The 23,819-nt window shown below is 44.3% G+C and overlaps 1 protein-coding gene across 1 annotated transcript in view; it reads right to left on the bottom strand.

The window, feature by feature from the left end:
- Window positions 1-74: 74 nt before the first annotated feature.
- The window catches only part of LOC115160573 (integrin alpha-V), a 42,674-nt gene continuing 18,929 nt past the window's right edge, over window positions 75-23,819 (bottom strand). Inside the window, exons 12-19 of the mRNA XM_029710732.1 lie at window positions 23,724-23,804; window positions 20,374-20,479; window positions 17,393-17,557; window positions 12,211-12,342; window positions 10,424-10,537; window positions 8,925-9,035; window positions 2,422-2,541; window positions 75-1,523 (exon numbers count right to left, since the gene is read on the bottom strand). Of these exons, the coding sequence (XP_029566592.1) occupies window positions 1,425-1,523; window positions 2,422-2,541; window positions 8,925-9,035; window positions 10,424-10,537; window positions 12,211-12,342; window positions 17,393-17,557; window positions 20,374-20,479; window positions 23,724-23,804 (928 nt within the window). The 3' untranslated portion in view covers window positions 75-1,424. The remainder of the gene's footprint in view (window positions 1,524-2,421; window positions 2,542-8,924; window positions 9,036-10,423; window positions 10,538-12,210; window positions 12,343-17,392; window positions 17,558-20,373; window positions 20,480-23,723; window positions 23,805-23,819) is intronic.

Raw genomic sequence — 23,819 nt, 5'->3', positions numbered from 1 at the left:
AAGTGCTATAAAGTTTATCAGGATCACAGCCGATAATGTGGCAACAAGTATAAAAGCAGGGCACAGAGAAATGCTTATGGTTTTAGACATTTTAATTTAGGAAAGATCAAAACTTTGTCAGCTCAACCAGATATGTGGGGAAGGAATACATCACCATTTCCAATATTGTCTTTACAAAACAAGTATGAACAAGGAACTGGAAATCAATTGAAAAAAAATGTCTGGTAAAATTACAACTAGGTCTGTAACATCAAACTTGCTTTAAGATAAATAAAACCAAAGTGTGAAGAAACAGATGAAGCAGTGGGTGATGGGTAATGTTTCATTAGATATTATAGTGCTCTGATACAAAAAAAAAAAAATGAAGTGCCACGTTGATTACCCAATATGGGTAAATTTCGTCCTTTTATACAAACTGTGATTTGTATATGTCCCTACATATAATCCTGTACCTGGAGAGTGGAAAATTGCCCCGAATGTCATCAATTGCCAGAAGCATAACAGAACATACAATACGTCCATATTAACACCTTGCAGTTGCCCATTCAAAAACACATGTCATGTATTGTCATTGAAGACAATACAACATTGTTATTGATAACTCTTCCACCTCATATCATCCTTGCAGTCTCGAATTCACATTGTTGTAGCAAGCAATTCATTTAAAAAAACTGAAAGTCCAAGTGCACTAAAAGATGCTGAACAATAACCAGAAGAAGATCGGGAGTCCTTTTAAAAAAAAAAAAAAATGATTTACATCAGCATTTTAATATCAAATGACTTGTTTGTTCTTCCCAGCCATGTCATACAGCAGTGTTGTCTAAATATATGCAAGAGGAGCAGTAGACTACAGGGTACAGTGTACAGGGCTTCAGGATGCAGATACAAGGTACAGGGCTTCAGGGTACAGGGCTTCAGGATTCAGATACAAGGTACAGGGCTTCAGGGTACAGGGCTTCAGGATGCAGATACAAGGTACAGGGCTTCAGGATACAGGGTACAGGGCTTCAGGATACAGGGTACAGTGTACAGGGCTTCAGGGTACAGGGTACAGGGCTTCAGGATACAGGGCTTCAGGATACAGGGCTTCAGGGTACAGGGCTTCAGGATGCAGATACAAGGTACAGGGCTTCAGGATGCAGATACAAGGTACAGGGCTTCAGGATGCAGGGTACAGTGTACAGGGCTTCAGGATACAGGGTACAGGGCTTCAGGATGCAGGGTACAGGGTACAGTGTACAGTGTGAGTATGATTATAAAGAGTAGATGGGACTGTGTGTGTGTACACTGGTGCTTTCCCATCGGGGCTCTGTTCCAAAGTAGAGCATTACATAGGGAACCTATTCAGACACGGGTTATCCGTTGTGTATTTACAGACAGCTACACAGGGTCGTGCGTTAAGAGCCTCGGGGGGGGGGGGTCTTTCAAGCATCTGTGTTCCTGTCACCGTTCTCCTGCGGCGCCAGCTGCTCCTTCTCCACGCTGTCTTCCTGTGGGGGGCGTACACGCTCGAAGAAACCCAGCTGGAGGGAGGAGGCACAGTCAATTAGGATCCCCCCCAAAAAAGAAATCCTCTGAACATTTCTACATTCGTGTGGATTCTACCATGATTGCAGATAATAAGGAATTGCAAAATCGTGAATAATAATGATGAGTGAGAAAGTTAGATAATAGCCTGAAAACATGCTTACCTCTCACCATTACCAATAATGGGAGGTTAGCATTTGTTGGGGGGCTTGATATGTTTTGGGGGGTATCATTTATTGATGTAGTGTTCAGAAACATTATATTCTTACAAAATTACATTATTAATTTCTATTGGACACAATATGATCCAAAACAAACAGCAAATACATCCATCCAGTTTGTAGAGACACCAGCTTGATGTAGTCATTGCGTGCTAAGAATATGGTACCAAATACTCAACTTTTGACTATGACACCTTTAAAATGGGGGGGGGGGGGGGGGACGACGACTAGATACATAAATTGCTTTAATTTCATAACGGTGAAACAGATATATAAATAAAGGTGACATTCTGTACTGTTGCCTTAAATCCAGACAGACACACATTTTTAGCTTCACCGTCCAGATAAATACAGAGGGGAGTGTATGTTATATTTTTGTCATTGGTGAATTGCAACCGTTAAATGAAATGGTTTGAAAGAAAGGACTTGACAGGTGAAAACAATATGGCGGAAGCTCATCATTAGGCTTTCAGCTGGTCACTTCTGTCAGAGGGTGGTAAAGAGAAGACAATGGTTTTTAGATACAGTAATGGAGGAAACTGGTCCCTTCTGTCACATCAAGTGGGAGGTAAGGAGAGGTTTTAGATACAGTAATGGTTGGAAGAGCCCAGGAGAGTGGAGAGAAAAACGACAGATTGGAATCTATCATTGGCACGGTTGTGTGTGTGTGTACCTTGTACATGACGAAGATAAGCAAAGCCAGCAGCAGTAGTCCAGCGATCAGGGCCAGGGCCACTACCCACCAAGGGACCGGTTCAGATTCAGATTTCACCCAGATCACTGACATACTCACCTGGAGGATAAAATCACAGGGTTTATAATACACAATGAGACAAAACCATTCGGGAGCCTATGGCAGGGGCCCCCCAATTATATTACCAGCCACAACAAACCATTCAGGAGCCTATGGCAGGGGCCCCCCAATTATATTACCAGCCACAACAAACCATTCGGGAGCCTATGGCAGGGGCCCCCCAATTATATTACCAGCCACAACAAACCATTCAGGAGCCTATGGCAGGGGCCCCCCAATTATATTACCAGCCACAACAAACCATTCAGGATCCTATGGCAGGGGCCCCCCAATTATATTACCAGCCACAACAAACCATTCAGGATCCTATGGCAGGGGTCCCCCAATTATATTACCAGCCACAACAAACCATTCAGGAGCCTATGGCAGGGGCCCCCCAATTATATCACCAGCCACAACAAACCATTCAGGAGCCTATGGCAGGGGCCCCCCAATTATATTACCAGCCACAACAAACCATTCAGGATCCTATGGCAGGGGTCCCCCAATTATATTACCAGCCACAACAAACCATTCAGGAGCCTATGGCAGGGGCCCCCCAATTATATTACCAGCCACAACAAACCATTCAGGATCCTATGGCAGGGGCCCCCCAATTATATTACCAGCCACAACAAACCATTCAGGAGCCTATGGCAGGGGTCCCCAGTTATATTACCAGCCACAACAAACCATTCAGGAGCCTATGGCAGGGGCCCCCCAATTATATTATCAGCCACAACAAACCATTCAGGAGCCTATGGCAGGGGTCCCCAGTTATATTACCAGCCACAACAAACCATTCAGGAGCCTATGGCAGGGGCCCCCCAATTATATTACCAGCCACAACAAACCATTCAGGATCCTATGGGTCTCCAATTATACTACCAGCCACAACAAACCATTCAGGATCCTATGGGTCTCCAATTATATTACCAGCCACAACAAACCATTCAGGATCCTATGGGTCTCCAATTATATTACCAGCCACAACAAACCATTCAGGATCCTATGGGTCCCCAATTATATTACCAGCCACAACAAACCATTCAGGATCCTATGGGTCCCCAATTATATTACCAGCCACAACAAACCATTCAGGATCCTATGGGTCTCCAATTATATTACCAGCCACAACAAACCATTCAGGATCCTATGGGTCTCCAATTATATTACCAGCCACAACAAACCATTCAGGATCCTATGGGTCCCCAATTATATTACCAGCCACAACAAACCATTCAGGATCCTATGGGTCCCCAATTATATTACCAGCCACAACAAACCATTCAGGATCCTATGGGTCTCCAATTATATTACCAGCCACAACAAACCATTCAGGATCCTATGGGTCCCCAATTTTACATTTTTACATTTTAGTCATTTAGCAGACACTCTTATACATTTCATACTTTTTTTTCTTCCCTGTACTGGTCCCCCGTGGGAATCGAACCCACAACCCTGGCGTTGCAAACACCATGCTCTACCAACTGAGCCACACGGGACGGTTGGTATTATTTTATCCCACACGGGACAATTCAAATGGTATTAGTCGCATACATATATTTTGTTATCATGTTGTAGTGAAATGCTTATGTTCCAACAGTGCAGTAATACCTAACAATAAAACACAAATCTCCAAAATAAAAAGAAAGGAATTAAGAAAGACATATTAGAACGAGCAATGTCAGAGTCCGGAATATAAATAAACAATGGCAAGAAAAAGTATGTGAACCCTTTGGAAATACCTGGATTTCTGCATAAATTGGTCATAAAACTTGATCTGATCTTCATTAAAGTCACAACAATAGACAAACACAGTCTGCTTAAACATTCACAGTGCAGGGTGGGAAAAGTATGTGAACCCTTGGATTTAATAACTGGTTGACCCTCCTTTGGCAGCAATAACCTCAACCAAATGTTTTCTGTAGTTGCGGATGAGACCTGCACAACGGTCAGGAGGAATTTTGGACCATTCCTCTTTACAAAACTGTTTCAGTTCAGCAATATTCTTGGGATGGTGTGAACTGCTCTCTTGAGGTCATGCCACAGCATTTTAAATCGGGTTGAGGTCAGGACTCTGACTGGGCCACTCCAGAAGAGTATTTTCTTCTGTTGAAGCCATTCTGTTGTTGATTTACTTCTATGTTTTGGGTCGTTGTCCTGTTGCATCACCCAACTTCTGTTGAGCTTCAAATTGGCGGACAGATAGCCTAACATTCTCCTGAAAAATGTCTTGATAAACTTGTGAATTCGTTTTTTTCCGTCGATGATAGCAAGCTGTCCAGGCCCTGTGGCAGCAACCACAGCAGTGGCTTCCTGCGTGGTGTCCTCCCATGAACACCATTCTTATTTAGTGTTTTATGTATCGTAGACTCGTCAACAGAGATGTTAGCATGTTCCAGAGATTTCTGTAAGTCTTTAGCTGACACTCTAGGATTCTTCTTAACCTCATTGAGCATTCTGCGCCGTGCTCTTACAGTCATCAAAATCAAATCAAATCAAATGTATTTATATAGCCCTTCTTACATCAGCTGATATCTCAAAGTGCTGTACAGAAACCCAGCCTAAAACCCCAAACAGCAAGCAATGCAGGTGTAGAAGCACGGTGGCTAGGAAAAACTCCCTAGAAAGGCCAAAACCTAGGAAGAAACCTAGAGAGGAACCAGGCTATGAGGGGTGGCCAGTCCTCTTCTGGCTGTGCCGGGTGGAGATTATAACAGCACATGGCCTAGATGTTCAAATGTTCATAAATGACCAGCATGGTCAAATAATAATAATCATAGTAGTTGTCGAGGGTGCAACAAGTCAGTAACACAAGAGTAAGTGTCAGTTGGCTTTTTCATAGCCGATCTTTGAGAGTATCTCTACCGCTCCTGCTGTCTCTAGAGAGTTGAAAACAGCAGGTCTGGGACAGGTAGCATGTCCGGTGAATAGGTCAGGGTTCCATAGCTGCGGGCAGAACAGTTGGAACTGGAGCAGCAGCACGGCCAGGTGAACTGGGGACAGCAAGGAGTCATCAAGCCAGGTAGTCCTGGCCGTGTGGCCGTCTTTGCAGGACGGTCACTCCTAGGGAGAGTAGCAACAGTGCTGAACTTTCTTCATTTAGACAATTTGTCTCACCGTGGACAGATGAACATCAAGGCTTTTAGAGATACTTTTGTAACCCTTTCCAGCTTTATGCAAGTCAACAATTCTTAATCTTAGTTCTTCTGAGATCTCTTTTGTTCGAGGCATGGTTCACATCAAGCAATGCTTATTTCTTGTTAATGTTTTTTATAGGGCAACGCAGCTCTAACCAACATCTCCAATCTCATCTCATTGATTGGACTCAAGGTTAGCTGACTCCTGACTTCAATTAGCTTTTGGAGACCCTTTGCTATGAGACTCAAAATTGAGCTCAGGTGCATCCTGTTTCCATTGATCATCCTTGAGATGTTTCTACAACTTGATTGGAGTCCAACTGTGGTAAATTCAATTGATTGGACAGGATTTGAAAAGGCCCACACCTGTCGATATAAGGTCCCATGTCAGAGCAAAAACCAAGCCATGAGGTCGAAGGAATCGTCTGTAGAGCAACGAGACAGGATTGTGTCGAGTCACAGATCTGGGGAAGGGTACCAAAAAATGTCTGCAGCATTGAAGGTCCCCAAGAACACAGTGGCCGCCATCATTCTTAAATGGAAGTGGGCAAACGTACAAAATCAGCAGGGGATCAAATACTTCCTCACTGTATTTATATATATATATATATATATATATGAAGTGGACAGCAGTAGTTATATAGGATGAACCATGACTAGAATACAGCATATACATATGAAGTGGACAGCAGTAGTTATATAGGATGAACCATGACTAGAATACAGTATATACATATGAAGTGGACAGCAGTAGTTATATAGGATGAACCAGGACTAGAATACAGTATATACATATGAAGTGGGTAAAACAGTTGTAAACATTATTAAAGTGACCAATGTTCCATGTTTATGTACATAGGGCAGCAGTCTCATAGCAAAGGGTAGAGTTCCAAGTGGTAGCTGGCTAGTACCAGTGACTAAAGTTCAGGGTAGGGTGCTGGGCGGAGGCCGGCTAGAGGTAAATGTTTAACAGTCTGATGGCCTTGAGATAAAAGCTGTTTATCAGTCTCTCAGTCCCAGCTTTGCAGCGCCTGTACAGTCTCCGCCTTTTAGATGGTAGCGGGGTGAACAGGCCGTGGCTTGGGTGGCTGAGGTCCTTGATGATCTTTTAGATGGTAGCGGGGTGAACAGGCCGTGGCTCGGGTGGCTGAGGTCCTTGATGATCTTCTAGATGGTAGTGGGGTGAACAGGCCGTGGCTCGGGGTGGCTGAGGTCCTTGATGATCTTCTTGACCTTCCTGTGACACCGGGTGGTGTAGATGTCCTGGAGGGCAGGCAGTTTGCCCCCGGTGATGCATTGGGCAGACCACACCACCCTCTGGAGAGCCCTGAGGTTGCGCATGGTACAGTTGCCATACCAGGCGGTGATACAGTCTGACCACACTGTTGTGCCTTCTTGACCACACTGTCTCTGTGGGTGGACCATTTCAGGTGGTCAGTGATGTCTACACTGAGGAACTCGAAGCTTTCCACCCTCTCCACTGCGGCCCGTCGATGCTCCCTCTGCTGTCTCCTGAAGTCCACGATCATTTTGTTGAGGGTGAGGTTATTTTCCTGGCACCACTCCGCCAGGGCTCTCACCTCCTGTATGCTTTCTCGTCATCAGGCCTACAACTGTTGTGTTGGCTGCAAACTTGATGATTGAGTTGGAGGCATTTGAGATCACGCAGTCATGGTGAAGAGGGAGTACAGGATGGGGCTGAGCACACACCCTTGTGGGACCCCCGTGTTAAGGATCAGCGTAGTGGAGGTGCTGTTGCCTACCTTGGCCATCGTTATGTTTGGAGGAAAAAGGGGGAAGCCAGTTAGAAAGGCCAGGACCCAGTTGCACAGGGCGGGTACAGACCCAGGGCCCTCGAGCCAGCCAGCCAGCCACAACAAACCATTCAGGACCCTATGGCAGGAGTCCCCCAATAACATTCAGCAGTGGGCAGATTTTTCCTTGAGCGGATGGTCAGAACACATAGTCGTGAATCATTTGTACGCTGAAAACTGACCGCAAGAATCCCAAACAGATATAGAATTTGAGAAAAACTGAATAATTTCAAACCCTTGATAACGTTGGTATACGTTCACATATGACTCTATTTGTGCGTGGGAATACTTGGGAACAGATTTCCTAAATTATAATCACTTTGATTACTTGGTAATTGTAGTCTTATGTCCAAGAAATAAAATTATATAATAGAAAATGCACCGAGTGTACAAAGCATTAGGAACACCTTCTTAATATTAAATTGCACGCCCTTTGCCCTCAGAAAAGCCTCAATTCATCGGGGCATGGACTCTACAAGGTGTTAAAGCGTTCCACAGGGATGCTGGCCCATGTTGACTCCAATACTTCCCACAGTTGTGTCCAGTTGGCTGGATGTCCTTTGGGTGGTGGACCATTCTGGATACACACAGGAAACTGTTGAGCGTGAAAAAACCCAGCAGCGTTGCAGTTCTTGACACAAACTGGTGCACCTGGCACCTACTACCATACCCCGTTCAAAGGCACTTAAAATATTTTGTGTCTTGTCCATTCACCCTCTGAATGGCACACATACACAATCCATGTCTCAGCTGTCTAAAATCCTTCTTTAACATGTCTCCTCCCTTTCATTTACACTGATTCAAGTGAATTTAACAAGTTACATCAATAAGGGATCACAGCTTTTACCTGGATTCACCTGGTCAGTCTATGTCATGGAAAGAGCAGGTGTTCCTAATATTTTGTACACTCACATATATATATATATATATATATATATATATACACACACACATACATACATACATATATATATATATACACACATACATACATACATACATACATATATATATATATATACATACATATATATACACACACACACACACTTACATATATACTTACTTGCATACATACATACTGTGTGTGTGTGTGTGTGTGTGTGTGTATATATATATACATACACATACATATACATATACATACACGCACTTACTTACTTACATACACACACACACACACACACACACACACACACACACACACACACACACACACACACACACACACACACACACACACACACACACACACACACACACACACACACACACACACACACACACACACATTTATTTTCTTCCCCTCATGCCCTATTGAGGAACCTTGCCCTATGGGCTCTGGTCAACAGTAGTGTGATATATATATAATGGCTGCAGTCATTTTAGATACAGACCTGATTTATGATGGCTTCATGTGACTCACCGTAGTAGTGTTGGAGGGCAGCTCTGGCAACAGGTTCTTGTTATAAGGCATCTCTATGACGCTGAAGGAAGCGGAGGATCTCACGGTGAACGAACGGTTCTGGCTCTCAGTCTAGACGAAAAGAGAAACACACTCTACTGTACCTCTCATCATCACGGTTCGGCAGACATTTTGTCGTTTTCGAAAAAAAAAAAAAAAAGGTAGCCAACATAGTAAGATTTCCTAGTTTTGTCCCATGTAGCTAGCCGAGTGGTCCCAGTCCAGTCGTGCCAACTCCTACGGTTGTCATCATTTACCATGATCTAGGACCACCAGGCGTCTATATTTTTTACTTTATTTAAACTAGGCAAGTCAGTTAATAAGAACAAATTCTTATTTACAATGACGGCCTACACCGGCCAAAACCGGACGACGCTGGGGCAATTGTGCGCCAGCCCTATGGGACTTCCAATCACGGCCGGTTGTGATACAGCCCGGGATCGAACCAGGTTCTGTAGTGACGCCTCTAGCACTGTAATGCAGTGCCTTAGATCGCTGTTCCACTCGAGAGCCCAAACATACAGTATGCTCCAACCAGGTTTGTGTTCATTAGGGCAAAATGTCTTCAAACAGGTGGCCACCCCCAGTCTGGAGTAGATGTATGATACAGCACAAACACATCTGGGACACCAGGCTAGTACCGTATATAACCTAGGACACCAGGCTAGTACTGTATATAACCTAGGACACCAGGCTAGTACTGTATATAACCTAGGACACCAGGCCAGTACTGTATATAACCTAGGACACCAGGCCAGTACCGTATATAACCTAGGACACCAGGCTAGTACTGTATATAACCTAGGACACCAGGCCAGTACCGTATATAACCTAGGACACCAGGCCAGTACCGTATATAACCTAGGACACCAGGCCAGTACCGTATATAACCTAGGACACCAGGCCAGTACCGTATATAACCTAGGACACCAGGCCAGTACCGTATATAACCTAGGACACCAGGCTAGTACTGTATATAACCTAGGACACCAGGCCAGTACCGTATATAACCTAGGACACCAGGCTAGTACTGTATATAACCTAGGACACCAGGCCAGTACCGTATATAACCTAGGACACCAGGCCAGTACCGTATATAACCTAGGACACCAGGCCAGTACCGTATATAACCTAGGACACCAGGCCAGTACCGTATATAACCTAGGACACCAGGCCAGTACCGTATATAACCTAGGACACCAGGCCAGTACCGTATATAACCTAGGACACCAGGCCAGTACCGTATATAACCTAGGACACCAGGCTAGTACTGTATATAACCTAGGACACCAGGCCAGTACTGTATATAACCTAGGACACCAGGCCAGTACCGTATATAACCTAGGACACCAGGCTAGTACTGTATATAACCTAGGACACCAGGCCAGTACTGTATATAACCTAGGACACCAGGCTAGTACTGTATATAACCTCTAGAGCATAACAGACAGGAGTCTCACCTTGAGGAAGGTGGCCACCCCCAGCCTGGAGTGGATGTAGAGGATAGCACTCTGACCTCTCTCCACACGGCCCACCTGACACCGGATCTTCAGACACTGGACCTTGGAACAGTCCTGACAGAAAACACACACATACAATCACTGATCTCCTCCATCTATATAAACTCAGCAAAAAAAAGAAACGTCCTCTCACTGTCAACTGAGTTTATTTTCAGCAAACTTAACATGTGTAAATGTTTGTATGAACATAACAAGATTCAACAACTGAGACATAAACTGAACAAGTTCCATAGACATGTGACTAACAGAAATGTAATATTGTGTCCCTGAACAAAGGCGGGGGGGGGGGGGGGGGGGGGGTCAAAATCAAAAGTAACAGTCAGTATCTGGTGTGGCCACCAGCTGCATTAAGTACTGCAGTGCATCTCCTCCTCATGGACTGCACCAGATTTGCCCGTTCTTGCTGTGAGGTGTTACCCCACTCTTCCACCAAGGCACCTGCAAGTTCCCGGACATTTCTGGGGGGAATGCCCCTAGCCCTCACCCTCCGATCCAACAGGTCCCAGACGTGCTCAATGGGATTGAGATCTGGGCTCTTCGCTGGCCATGGCAGAAGACTGACATTCCTGTCTTGCAGGAAATCATGCACAGAACGAGCAGTATAGCTGGTGACATTGTCATGCTGGAGGGTCATGTCAGGATGAGCCTGCAGGAAGGTTACCACATGAGGGAGGAGGATGTCTTCTCTGTAACGCACAGCGTTGAGATTGCCTGCAATGACAACAAGCTCAGTCCGATGATGCTGTGACACACCGCCCCAGACCATGACGGACCCTCCAACTCCAAATCGATCCCTCTCCAGAGTAGAGGTCTCGGTGTAACGCTCATTCCTTCGACGATAAACGCAAATCCGACCATCACCCCTGATTAGACAAAACCGCGACTCGTCAGTGAAGAGCAGTTTTTGAGAGTCCTGTCTAGTCCAGCGACGGTGGGTTTGTGCGACGTTGTTGCCGGTGATGTCTGGTGAGGACCTGCCTTACAACAGGCCTACAAGCCCTCAGTCAGGCCTCTCTCAGCCTATTGCGGACAGTCTGAGCACTGATGGAGGGATTGTGCGTTCCTGGTGTAACTCGGGCAGATGTTGTTGCCATCCTGTATCTGTCCCGCAGGTGTGATGTTCGGATGTACCGATCCTGTGCAGGTGTTGTTACACGTGGTCTGCCACTGCGAGGACGATCAGCTGTCCGTTCTGTCTCCCTGTAGTGCTGTCTTAGGCGTCTCACAGTACGGACATTGCAATTTATTGCCCTGGCCACATCTGCAGTCCTCATGCCTCCCCGCAGCATGCCTAAGGCACATTCACGCAGATGAGCAGGGACCCTGGGCATCTTTCTTTTGGTGTTTTTCAGAGTCAGTAGAAAGGCCTCTTTAGTGTCCTAAGTTTTAATAACTGTGACCTTAATTGCCTACCATCTGTAAGCTGTTAGTGTCTTAACGACCATTCCACAGGTGCATGTTCATTAATTGTTTATGGTTCATTGAACAAGCATGGGAAACAGTGTTTAAACCCTTTACAATGAAGACCTGTGAATTCATTTATATTTTTACAAATTATATTTGAAAGACAGGGTCCTGAAAAAGGAATGTTTCTTTTTTTTTTTTTTTTGCTGAGTTTAGTTGCTACTGTATGATTTGTTTAGAGTCAATTCAGGATGTAAACTGAAATTCCCATTGTTTTTCAATGATGAAAATTGGCCCCAACTCTGGAGGTGTAGAGACGGTACCAGAGTTTCCAGGTCTCCCTCCATCTCCTTCCTCTCCAGCTCTCTGCGGTGAACATGCTTCCTGTTCCTCCCCTCTGTCCCGTCTCCTCCTCCACTCGGAGAGGTGATGTTCTTCTCTCCAGATAGAGGGTTCTAGAAGAGACAGAGAGGAAAAACAACCTTTTAACTTCTTTACCACAGAGAGGATAACATCCTAATAATTTGTCCTTGCTACCGTATTGTGCACTCGTATAGTTTTCACCACATTTAAGTGTTGGATTGGCGTAAGCATGGGCTAGACTAGAGTTTCCTCTACCAGTTCTTTCATGGGCTAGACTAGAGTTTCCTCTACCAGTTCTTTCATGGGCTAGACTAGAGTTTCCTCTACCAGTTCTTTCATGGGCTAGACTAGAGTTTCCTCTACCAGTTCTTTCATGGGCTAGACTAGAGTTTCCTCTACCAGTTATTTCATGGGCTAGACTAGAGTTTCCTCTACCAGTTCTTTCATGGGCTAGACTAGAGAGTTTCCTCTACCAGTACTTTCATGGGCTAGACTAGAGTTTCCTCTACCAGTTCTTTCATGGGCTAGACTAGAGTTTCCTCTACCAGTTCTTTCATGGGCTAGACTAGAGTTTCCTCTACCAGTACCTTCATGGGCTAGACTAGAGTTTCCTATACCAGTACTTTCATGGGCTAGACTAGAGTTTCCTCTACCAGTTCTTTCATGGGCTAGACTAGAGAGTTTCCTCTACCAGTTCTTTCATGGGCTAGACTAGAGAGTTTCCTCTACCAGTTCTTTCATGGGCTAGACTAGAGTTTCCTCTACCAGTACTTTCATGAGCTAGACTAGAGTTTCCTCTACCAGTTCTTTCATGGGCTAGACTAGAGTTTCCTCTACCAGTACTTTCATGGGTTAGACTAGAGAGTTTCCTCTACCAGTTCTTTCATGGGCTAGACTAGAGTTTCCTCTACCAGTTCTTTCATGGGCTAGACTAGAGTTTCCTCTACCAGTACCTTCATGGGCTAGACTAGAGTTTCCTATACCAGTACTTTCATGGGCTAGACTGGAGTTTCCTCTACCAGTTCTTTCATGGGCTAGACTAGAGAGTTTCCTCTACCAGTTCTTTCATGGGCTAGACTAGAGAGTTTCCTCTACCAGTTCTTTCATGGGCTAGACTAGAGTTTCCTCTACCAGTACTTTCATGAGCTAGACTAGAGTTTCCTCTACCAGTTCTTTCATGGGCTAGACTAGAGTTTCCTCTACCAGTACTTTCATGGGTTAGACTAGAGAGTTTCCTCTACCAGTTCTTTCATGGGCTAGACTAGAGTTTCCTCTACCAGTTCTTTCATGGGCTAGACTAGAGTTTCCTCTACCAGTACTTTCATGGGCTAGACTAGAGTTTCCTCTACCAGTACTTTCATGGGCTAGACTAGAGAGTTTCCTCTACCAGTACTTTCATGGGCTAGACTAGAGAGTTTCCTCTACCAGTTCTTTCATGGGCTAGACTAGAGTTTCCTCCACCAGTACCTTCATGGGCTAGACTAGAGTTTCCTCTACCAGTACCTTCATGGGCTAGACTAGAGAGTTTCCTCTACCAGTACTTTCATGGGCTAGACTAGAGAGTTTCCTCTACCAGTACTTTCATGGGCTAGACTAGAGTTTCCTCTACCAGTTCTTTCATGGGCTAGACTAGAGAGTTTCCTCTACCAGTACTTTCATGGGCTAGACTAGAGATTCCTCTACCAGTTCTTTCATGGGCTAGACTAGAGTTTCCTCTACCAGTTCTTTCATGGGCTAGACTAGAGTTTCCTCTACCAGTACCTTCATGGGCTAGACTAGAGTTTCCTATACCAGTACTTTCATGGGCTAGACTAGAGTTTCCTCTACCAGTTCTTTCATGGGCTAGACTAGAGAGTTTCCTCTACCAGTTCTTTCATGGGCTAGACTAGAGAGTTTCCTCTACCAGTTCTTTCATGGGCTAGACTAGAGTTTCCTCTTCCAGTACTTTCATGAGCTAGACTAGAGTTTCCTCTACCAGTTCTTTCATGGGCTAGACTAGAGTTTCCTCTACCAGTACTTTCATGGGTTAGACTAGAGAGTTTCCTCTACCAGTTCTTTCATGGGCTAGACTAGAGTTTCCTCTACCAGTTCTTTCATGGGCTAGACTAGAGTTTCCTCTACCAGTACTTTCATGGGCTAGACTAGAGTTTCCTCTACCAGTACTTTCATGGGCTAGACTAGAGAGTTTCCTCTACCAGTACTTTCATGGGCTAGACTAGAGAGTTTCCTCTACCAGTTCTTTCATGGGCTAGACTAGAGTTTCCTCCACCAGTACCTTCATGGGCTAGACTAGAGTTTCCTCTACCAGTACCTTCATGGGCTAGACTAGAGAGTTTCCTCTACCAGTACTTTCATGGGCTAGACTAGAGAGTTTCCTCTACCAGTACTTTCATGGGCTAGACTAGAGTTTCCTCTACCAGTACCTTCATGGGCTAGACTAGAGTTTCCTCTTCCAGTACCTTCATGGGCTAGACTAGAGTTTCCTCTACCAGTTCTTTCATGGGCTAGACTAGAGAGTTTCCTCTACCAGTACTTTCATGGGCTAGACTAGAGTTTCCTCTACCAGTACCTTCATGGGCTAGACTAGAGTTTCCTCTTCCAGTACCTTCATGGGCTAGACTAGAGTTTCCTCTACCAGTTCTTTCATGGGCTAGACTAGAGAGTTTCCTCTACCAGTTCTTTCATGGGCTAGACTAGAGTTTCCTCTACCAGTACTTTCATGGGCTAGACTAGAGAGTTTCCTCTACCAGTTCTTTCATGGGCTAGACTAGAGAGATTCCTCTACCAGTTCTTTCATGGGCTAGACTAGAGTTTCCTCTACCAGTTCTTTCATGGGCTAGACTAGAGTTTCCTCTACCAGTACTTTCATGGGCTAGACTAGAGTTTCCTCTACCAGTTCTTTCATGGGCTAGACTAGAGTTTCCTCTACCAGTACTTTCATGGGCTAGACTAGAGTTTCCTCTACCAGTTCTTTCATGGGCTAGACTAGAGAATTTCCTCTACCAGTTCTTTCATGGGCTAGACTAGAGTTTCCTCTACCAGTTCTTTCATGGGCTAGACTAGAGTTTCCTCTACCAGTTCTTTCATGGGCTAGACTAGAGTTTCCTCTACCAGTTCTTTCATGGGCTAGACTAGAGTTTCCTCTACCAGTTCTTTCATGGGCTAGACTAGAGTTTCCTCTACCAGTACTTTCATGGGCTAGACTAGAGTTTCCTCTTCCAGTACCTTCATGGGCTAGACTAGAGTTTCCTCTACCAGTACTTTCATGGGCTAGACTAGAGTTTCCTCTACCAGTTCTTTCATGGGCTAGACTAGAGTTTCCTCTACCAGTTCTTTCATGGGCTAGACTAGAGTTTCCTCTACCAGTACCTTCATGGGCTAGACTAGAGTTTCCTATACCAGTACTTTCATGGGCTAGACTAGAGTTTCCTCTACCAGTTCTTTCATGGGCTAGACTAGAGAGTTTCCTCTACCAGTTCTTTCATGGGCTAGACTAGAGAGTTTCCTCTACCAGTTCTTTCATGGGCTAGACTAGAGTTTCCTCTACCAGTACTTTCATGGGCTAGACTAGAGTTTCCTCTACCAGTTCTTTCATGGGCTAGACTAGAGTTTCCTCTACCAGTACTTTCATGGGTTAGACTAGAGAGTTTCCTCTACCAGTTCTTTCATGGGCTAGACTAGAGTTTCCTCTACCAGTTCTTTCATGGGCTAGACTAGAGTTTCCTCTACCAGTACTTTCATGGGTTAGACTAGAGAGTTTCCTCTACCAGTACTTTCATGGGCTAGACTAGAGAGTTTCCTCTACCAGTACTTTCATGGGCTAGACTAGAGTTTCCTATACCAGTTCTTTCATGGGCTAGACTAGAGTTTCCTCTACCAGTACTTTCATGGGCTAGACTAGAGTTTCCTCTACCAGTTCTTTCATGGGCTAGACTAGAGAGTTTCCTCTACCAGTTCTTTCATGGGCTAGACTAGAGTTTCCTCTACCAGTTCTTTCATGGGCTAGACTAGAGTTTCCTCTACCAGTACTTTCATGGGCTAGACTAGAGTTTCCTCTACCAGTTCTTTCATGGGCTAGACTAGAGTTTCCTCTACCAGTACTTTCATGGGCTAGACTAGAGTTTCCTCTACCAGTTCTTTCATGGGCTAGACTAAAGTTTCCTCTACCAGTTCTTTCATGGGCTAGACTAGAGTTTCCTCTACCAGTTCTTTCATGGGCTAGACTAGAGTTTCCTCTACCAGTTCTTTCATGGGCTAGACTAGAGTTTCCTCTACCAGTTGTTTCATGGGCTAGACTAGAGTTTCCTCTACCAGTACTTTCATGGGCTAGACTAGAGTTTCCTCTACCAGTTCTTTCATGGGCTAGACTAGAGTTTCCTCTACCAGTTCTTTCATGGCCTAGACTAGAGTTTCCTCTACCAGTTCTTTCATGGGCTAGACTAGAGTTTCCTCTACCAGTTCTTTCATGGGCTAGACTAGAGTTTCCTCTACCAGTTCTTTCATGGGCTAGACTAGAGAGTTTCCTCTTCCAGTACCTTCATGGGCTAGACTAGAGTTTCCTCTACCAGTACTTTCATGGGCTAGACTAGAGTTTCCTCTACCAGTACTTTCATGGGCTAGACTAGTGAGTTTCCTCTACCAGTTCTTTCATGGGCTAGACTAGAGTTTCCTCTACCAGTTCTTTCATGGGTTAGACTAGAGTTTCCTCTACCAGTACTTTCATGGGCTAGACTAGAGTTTCCTCTACCAGTACTTTCATGGGCTAGACTAGAGTTTCCTCTACCAGTTCTTTCATTGGCTAGACTAGAGTTTCCTCTACCAGTACTTTCATGGGCTAGACTAGAGTTTCCTCTACCAGTACTTTCATGGGCTAGACTAGAGTTTCCTCTACCAGTTCTTTCATGGGCTAGACTAGAGTTTCCTCTTCCAGTACCTTCATGGGCTAGACTAGAGTTTCCTCTACCAGTTCTTTCATGGGCTAGACTAGAGTTTCCTCTACCAGTACTTTCATGGGCTAGACTAGAGAATTTCCTCTACCAGTTCTTTCAAATCCATGAAGGTAACAATTTCAAGAAAGGACAGACGCAGGAAAAGTGTCTGGGCTGAATAAGAGAGAAAGATAGAGAGGATACCGTGACGTACTGAGACATTGAGTGGGTTGATCTCCATGTCTGTGCTGCAGTTCATGCCTCCGTCTCCGTCCACCTCCAGTTTAGTGATGTAAAGTAGAGAGCCGTTGTTGAACCTGTAGGGCCACTCGATGTCCAGCATGGCCTTGCTGAAGGTACTGGGACCTCTGTTACGCAACTGGAACAGAAACAACACCGTTTTGTAGTAACAACATGTACCACGTTAAAAAACATGTCTTCCCTGACGATTATGGTAGGAGAGCTGTTCAGCTAGGTTTAGAACAGTTTCCCTCAATCATTTATGGGCTGTATTGAAACACTTTGTATTTGGCAATTATTTTATCCACATGATACGCACCTTACACTCAAACCCAGCTGCTTGGATACAGACAGGACATTCTATTACCCCACAGTTCTCCATATAGACGGGACATTCTATTACCCCACAGTTCTCCATATAGACAGAACATTCTATTACCCCACAGTTCTCCATATAGACGGGACATTCTATTACCCCACAGTTCTCCATTTAGACAGAACATTCTATTACCCCACAGTTCTCCATATAGACAGAACATTCTATTACCCCACAGTTCTCCATATAGACAGAACATTCTATTACCCCACAGTTCTCCATATAGACAGGACATTCTATTACCCCACAGTTCTCCATATAGACAGGACATTCTATTACCCCACAGTTCTCCATATAGACAGAACATTCTATTACCCCACAGTTGTCCATATAGACAGGACATTCTATTACCCCACAGTTCTCCATATAGACAGGACATTCTATTACCCCACAGTTCTCCATATAGACAGAACATTCTATTACCCCACAGTTCTCCATATAGACAGAACATTCTATTACCCCACAGTTCTCCATATAGACAGGACATTCTATTACCCCACAGTTCTCCATACAGACGGGACATTCTATTACCCCACAGTTCTCCATATAGACAGAACATTATATTACCCCACAGTTCTCCATATAGACAGGACATTCTATTACCCCACAGTTCTCCATATAGACAGAACATTCTATTACCCCACAGTTCTCCATATAGACAGAACATTCTATTACCCCACAGTTCTCCATACAGACGGGACATTCTATTACCCCACAGTTCTCCACATAGACAGAACATTCTATTACCCCACAGTTCTCCATATAGACAGGACATTCTATTACCCCACAGTTCTCCATATAGACAGAACATTCTATTACCCCACAGTTCTCCATATAGACAGGATATTCTATTACCCCACAGTTCTCCATATAGACGGGACATTCTATTACCCCACAGTTCTCCATATAGACAGGACATTCTATTACCCCACAGTTCTCCATATAGACAGAACATTCTATTACCCCACAGTTCTCCATACAGACAGGACATTCTATTACCCCACAGTTCTCCATATAGACAGAACATTCTATTACCCCACAGTTCTCCATATAGACAGAACATTCTATTACCCCACAGTTCTCCATATAGACAGAACATTCTATTACCCCACAGTTCTCCATATAGACAGGACATTCTATTACCCCACAGTTCTCCATATAGACGAGACATTCTATTACCCCACAGTTCTCCATACAGACGGGACATTCTATTACCCCACAGTTCTCCATATAGACAGAACATTCTATTACCCCACAGTTCTCCATATAGACAGAACATTCTATTACCCCACAGTTCTCCATATAGACAGAACATTCTATTACCCCACAGTTCTCCATATAGACAGAACATTCTATTACCCCACAGTTCTCCATATAGACAGGACATTCTATTACCCCACAGTTCTCCATACAGACGGGACATTCTATTACCCCACAGTTCTCCATACAAAGGGCATCCCATCAAGTCCAAGTCTATTTGTTCTCTTTCTAGAGCCTCTGGCACAAGCCATTAGACAGAGCCCGAATATACAGAGCCTTCAGAAAGTATTCAGACCCCTTGACTTTTTCCACATTTTGTTACACTACAGCCTTATTCTAAAATGCATTAAAAAATAATAATCTACACACAATACCCCATAATGACGAAGCGAAAACAGGTTAGAATTTTTTTGCAAAAAACAGGTATCTTAGTTTCTATAGTAAACACAGACAGTCATAAAACAGGTATGTTAGTTTCTATAGTAAACACAGACAGTCATTAAACAGGTATGTTAGTTTCTATAGTAAACACAGACAGTCATAAAACAGGTATGTTAGTTTCTATAGTAAACACAGACAGTCATTAAACAGGTATGTTAGTTTCTATAGTAAACACAGACAGTAATAAAACAGGTATGTTAGTTTCTATAGTAAACACAGACAGTCATTAAACAGGTATGTTAGTTTCTATAGTAAACACAGACAGTCATGTTAGTTTCTATAGTAAACACAGACAGTCATTAAACAGGTATGTTAGTTTCTATAGTAAACACAGACAGTAATAAACAGGTATGTTAGTTTCTATAGTAAACACAGACAGTAATAAAACAGGTATGTTAGTTTCTATAGTAAACACAGACAGTCATTAAACAGGTATGTTAGTTTCTATAGTAAACACAGACAGTCATTAAACAGGTATGTTAGTTTCTATAGTAAACACAGACAGTCATTAAACAGGTATGTTAGTTTCTATAGTAAACACAGACAGTCATTAAACAGGTATGTTAGTTTCTATAGTAAACACAGACAGTAATAAAACAGGTATGTTAGTTTCTATAGTAAACACAGACAGTAATAAAACAGGTATGTTAGTTTCTATAGTAAACACAGACAGTAATAAAACAGGTATATTAGTTTCTATGCATCTAAAGATGACAGATTACATAGTTGGGGTGTAAAGTCATGACACAGAGTGCCACCCTACACCCTATGTAGTGCACTACTTTTGACCAGCGAGGTTATAAGTAGTGCACTATATAGGAAATATAGGATGCCGCTGCAGATGCAGCCAGTGTCATGCGATCAAGCAGAACACTGACCTCATAGACGTGCAGTATCTGTGGGCCGATGTCATCTCCTACGACAGGGTTCTCTTTAGGCTGCCAGTTAGCAACAGGCAGGAAGACCTGGTCTGGGGCGGACACCCTACAGCAGAGGGAGGGAGAGGAGAAAGAAGAGAAGAAGCGGGAGGGAGGGAAGGAGGGAGGGAGGGAGGGAAAGAGGGAGGGAGGGAGGGAGGGAGGGAGGGAAAGAGGGAAGGAGGGGAGGGAGGGAGGGAGGGAGGGAGGGAGGGAGGGAGGGAGGGAGGGAGGGAGGGAGGGAGGGAGGGAGGGAAAGAGGGAGGGAAAGAGGGAGGGAGGGAAAGAGGGAGGGAGGGAGGGAGGGAGGGAAAGAGGGAGGGAGGGAGGGAGGGAGAGAGGGAGAGAGGGAGGGAGAGAGGGAGGGAGAAGAGAAGAGGGAGAGAAGAAGAGAAGAGGGAGATAAGAAGAGAAGAGAAGGGGGTTAGAGCTCACATACTGTGGGGTGGTGGTTGTTGTTTGCGGTGGTTTCTAACATTTTGTTTATTGACGTTTTTTTCTCACAATTAACATCCAGTAACATTATACAATTCACGGATATAGAATAAGACATTCCCAACAGGACTGTCCTAAGAGCTGGTAGAGTTAAGACATGGGTACTGTCTCTACTGAACATTTACCAGGAATGCACATCTGTCGTGGCTTAATATTTATGCCTCATTCATTCCCCAGTCTGTCTGTTTACAGAAGCAAACCAGGCTAAACTCTCCTGTGATACATCACCGGGGCCAAGTTTCCTGCCATCCAGGACCTCTATACCAGGCGGTGTCAGAGGAAGGCCCTAAAAATTGTCAAAGACTCCAGCCACCCAAGTCATAGACCGTTCTCTCCGCTACCGCACGGCAAGCGGTACCGGAGCGCCAAGTCTAGGACCAAAAGACTCCTTAACATCTTCTACCCCCTAAAGCCATGAGACTGCTGAACAATTAATCAAATGGCTACCCAGACTATTTGCATTGTCCCCCGTTCTACGCTGCTGCTACTCTCTGTTTATTATCTCTGCATAGTCACTTTAATAACTCTACCTACATGTACATATTACCTCAATTACCTCAACACCGGTGCTCCCACACATGGACTCTGTACCTGTACCCCCTGTATATAGCCTCCACATTGACTCTGTACCGGTACCCCCTGTATATAGCCTCCACATTGACTCTGTACCGGTACCCCCTGTATATAGCCTCCACATTGACTCTGTACCGGTACCCCCTGTATATAGCCTCCACATTGACTCAGTACCGGTACCCCCTGTATATAGCCTCCACATTGACTCAGTACCGGTACCCCCCTGTATATAGCCTCCACGTTGACTCTGTACTGGTAGCCCCTGAATATAGCCTCCACATTCACTCAGTACCGGTACCCCCTGTATATAGCCTCCACATTGACTCTGTACCGGTACCCCCTGAATATAGCCTCCACATTGACTCTGTACCGGTACCCCCTGTATATAGCCTCCACATTGACTCTGTACCGTAATACCCTGTATATAGCCTCCACATTGACTCTGTACCGTAATACCCTGTATATAGCCTCCACATTGACTCTGTACCGTAATACCCTGTATATAGCCTCCACATTGACTCTGTACCGGTACCCCCTGTATATAGCCTCCACATTGACTCTGTACCGGTACCCCCTGTATATAGCCTCCACATTGACTCTGTACCGGTATCCCCTGTATATAGCCTCCACATTGACTCTGTACCGGTACCCCCTGTATATAGCCTCCACATTGACGCTGTACCGGTACCCCCTGTATATAGTCTCCACATTGACTCTGTACCGGTACCCCCTGTATATAGTCTCCACATTGACGCTGTACCGGTACCCCCTGTATATAGCCTCCACATTGACTCTGTACCTCCCTGTTTATAGCCTCCACATTGACTCTGTACCGGTACCCCCTGTATATAGTCTCCACATTGACTCTGTACCGGTACCCCCTGTATATAGCCTCCACATTGACTCTGTACCGGTACCCCCCTGTATATAGCCTCCACATTGACTCAGTACCGGTACCCCCTGTATATAGCCTCCACATTGACTCAGTACCGGTACCCCCTGTATATAGCCTCCACGTTGACTCTGTACTGGTACCCCCTGAATATAGCCTCCACATTCACTCAGTACCGGTACCCCCTGTATATAGCCTCCACATTGACTCTGTACCGGTACCCCCTGAATATAGCCTCCACATTGACTCTGTACCGGTACCCCCTGTATATAGCCTCCACATTGATTCTGTACCGGTACCCCCTGTATATAGCCTCCACATTGACTCTGTACCGGTACCCCCTGTATATAGCCTTCACATTGACTCTGTACCGGTACCCCCTGTATATAGCCTCCACATTGACTCTGTACCGGTATCCCCTGTATATAGCCTCCACATTGACTCTGTACCGGTACCCCCTGTATATAGCCTCCACATTGACGCTGTACCGGTACCCCTGTATATAGTCTCCACATTGACTCTGTACCGGTACCCCCTGTATATAGCCTCCACATTGACGCTGTACCGGTACCCCCTGTATATAGTCTCCACATTGACTCTGTACCGGTACCCCCTGTATATAGCCTCCACATTGACTCTGTACCGTAATACCCTGTATATAGCCTCCACATTGACTCTGTACCGTAATACCCTGTATATAGCCTCCACATTGACTCTGTACCGGTACCCCCTGTATATAGCCTCCACATTGACTCTGTACCGGTACCCCCTGTATATAGCCTCCACATTGACTCTGTACCGGTACCCCCTGTATATAGCCTCCACATTGACTCTGTACCGGTACCCCCTGTATATAAGGTATTCAAATGAGTAAATAATGTATTAAGGTATTGAAATGAGTAAATAAGGTATTATGGTATTATTATGGTATTGAAATGTGTAAATAATGTATTATTAAGGTATTGAAATGAGTAAATAAGGTATTATGGTATTATTATGGTATTGAAATGTGTAAATAATGTATTATTATGGTATTGAAATGTGTAAATAATGTATTATTAAGGTATTGAAATGAGTAAATAAGGTATTATGGTATTATTATGGTATTGAAATGTGTAAATAATGTATTATTAAGGTATTGAAATGAGTAAATAAGGTATTATTAAGGTATTGAAATGAGTAAATAATGTATTAAGGTATTATTAAGGTATTGAAATGAGTAAATAAGGTATTATTAAGGTATTATTTAAGGTATTGAAATGAGTAGATAATGTATTATTAAGGTATTGAAATGAGTAAATAATGTATTAAGGTATTATTAAGGTATTGAAATGAGTGAGAAGACACATACCCTCTGATATCCACCTTGGCTAGGACAGCCAGCTTTGTGATGCTGAGGACCAGACTGCTGGTGTTGTTGAACTGGTTGGAACTGAAAGACAATATT

Source organism: Salmo trutta, chromosome 24, assembly GCF_901001165.1.
Source record: "Salmo trutta chromosome 24, fSalTru1.1, whole genome shotgun sequence".
Taxonomy (NCBI): Eukaryota; Metazoa; Chordata; class Actinopteri; order Salmoniformes; family Salmonidae; genus Salmo; species Salmo trutta.
This window is presented reverse-complemented; position numbering and strand designations above follow the sequence as displayed.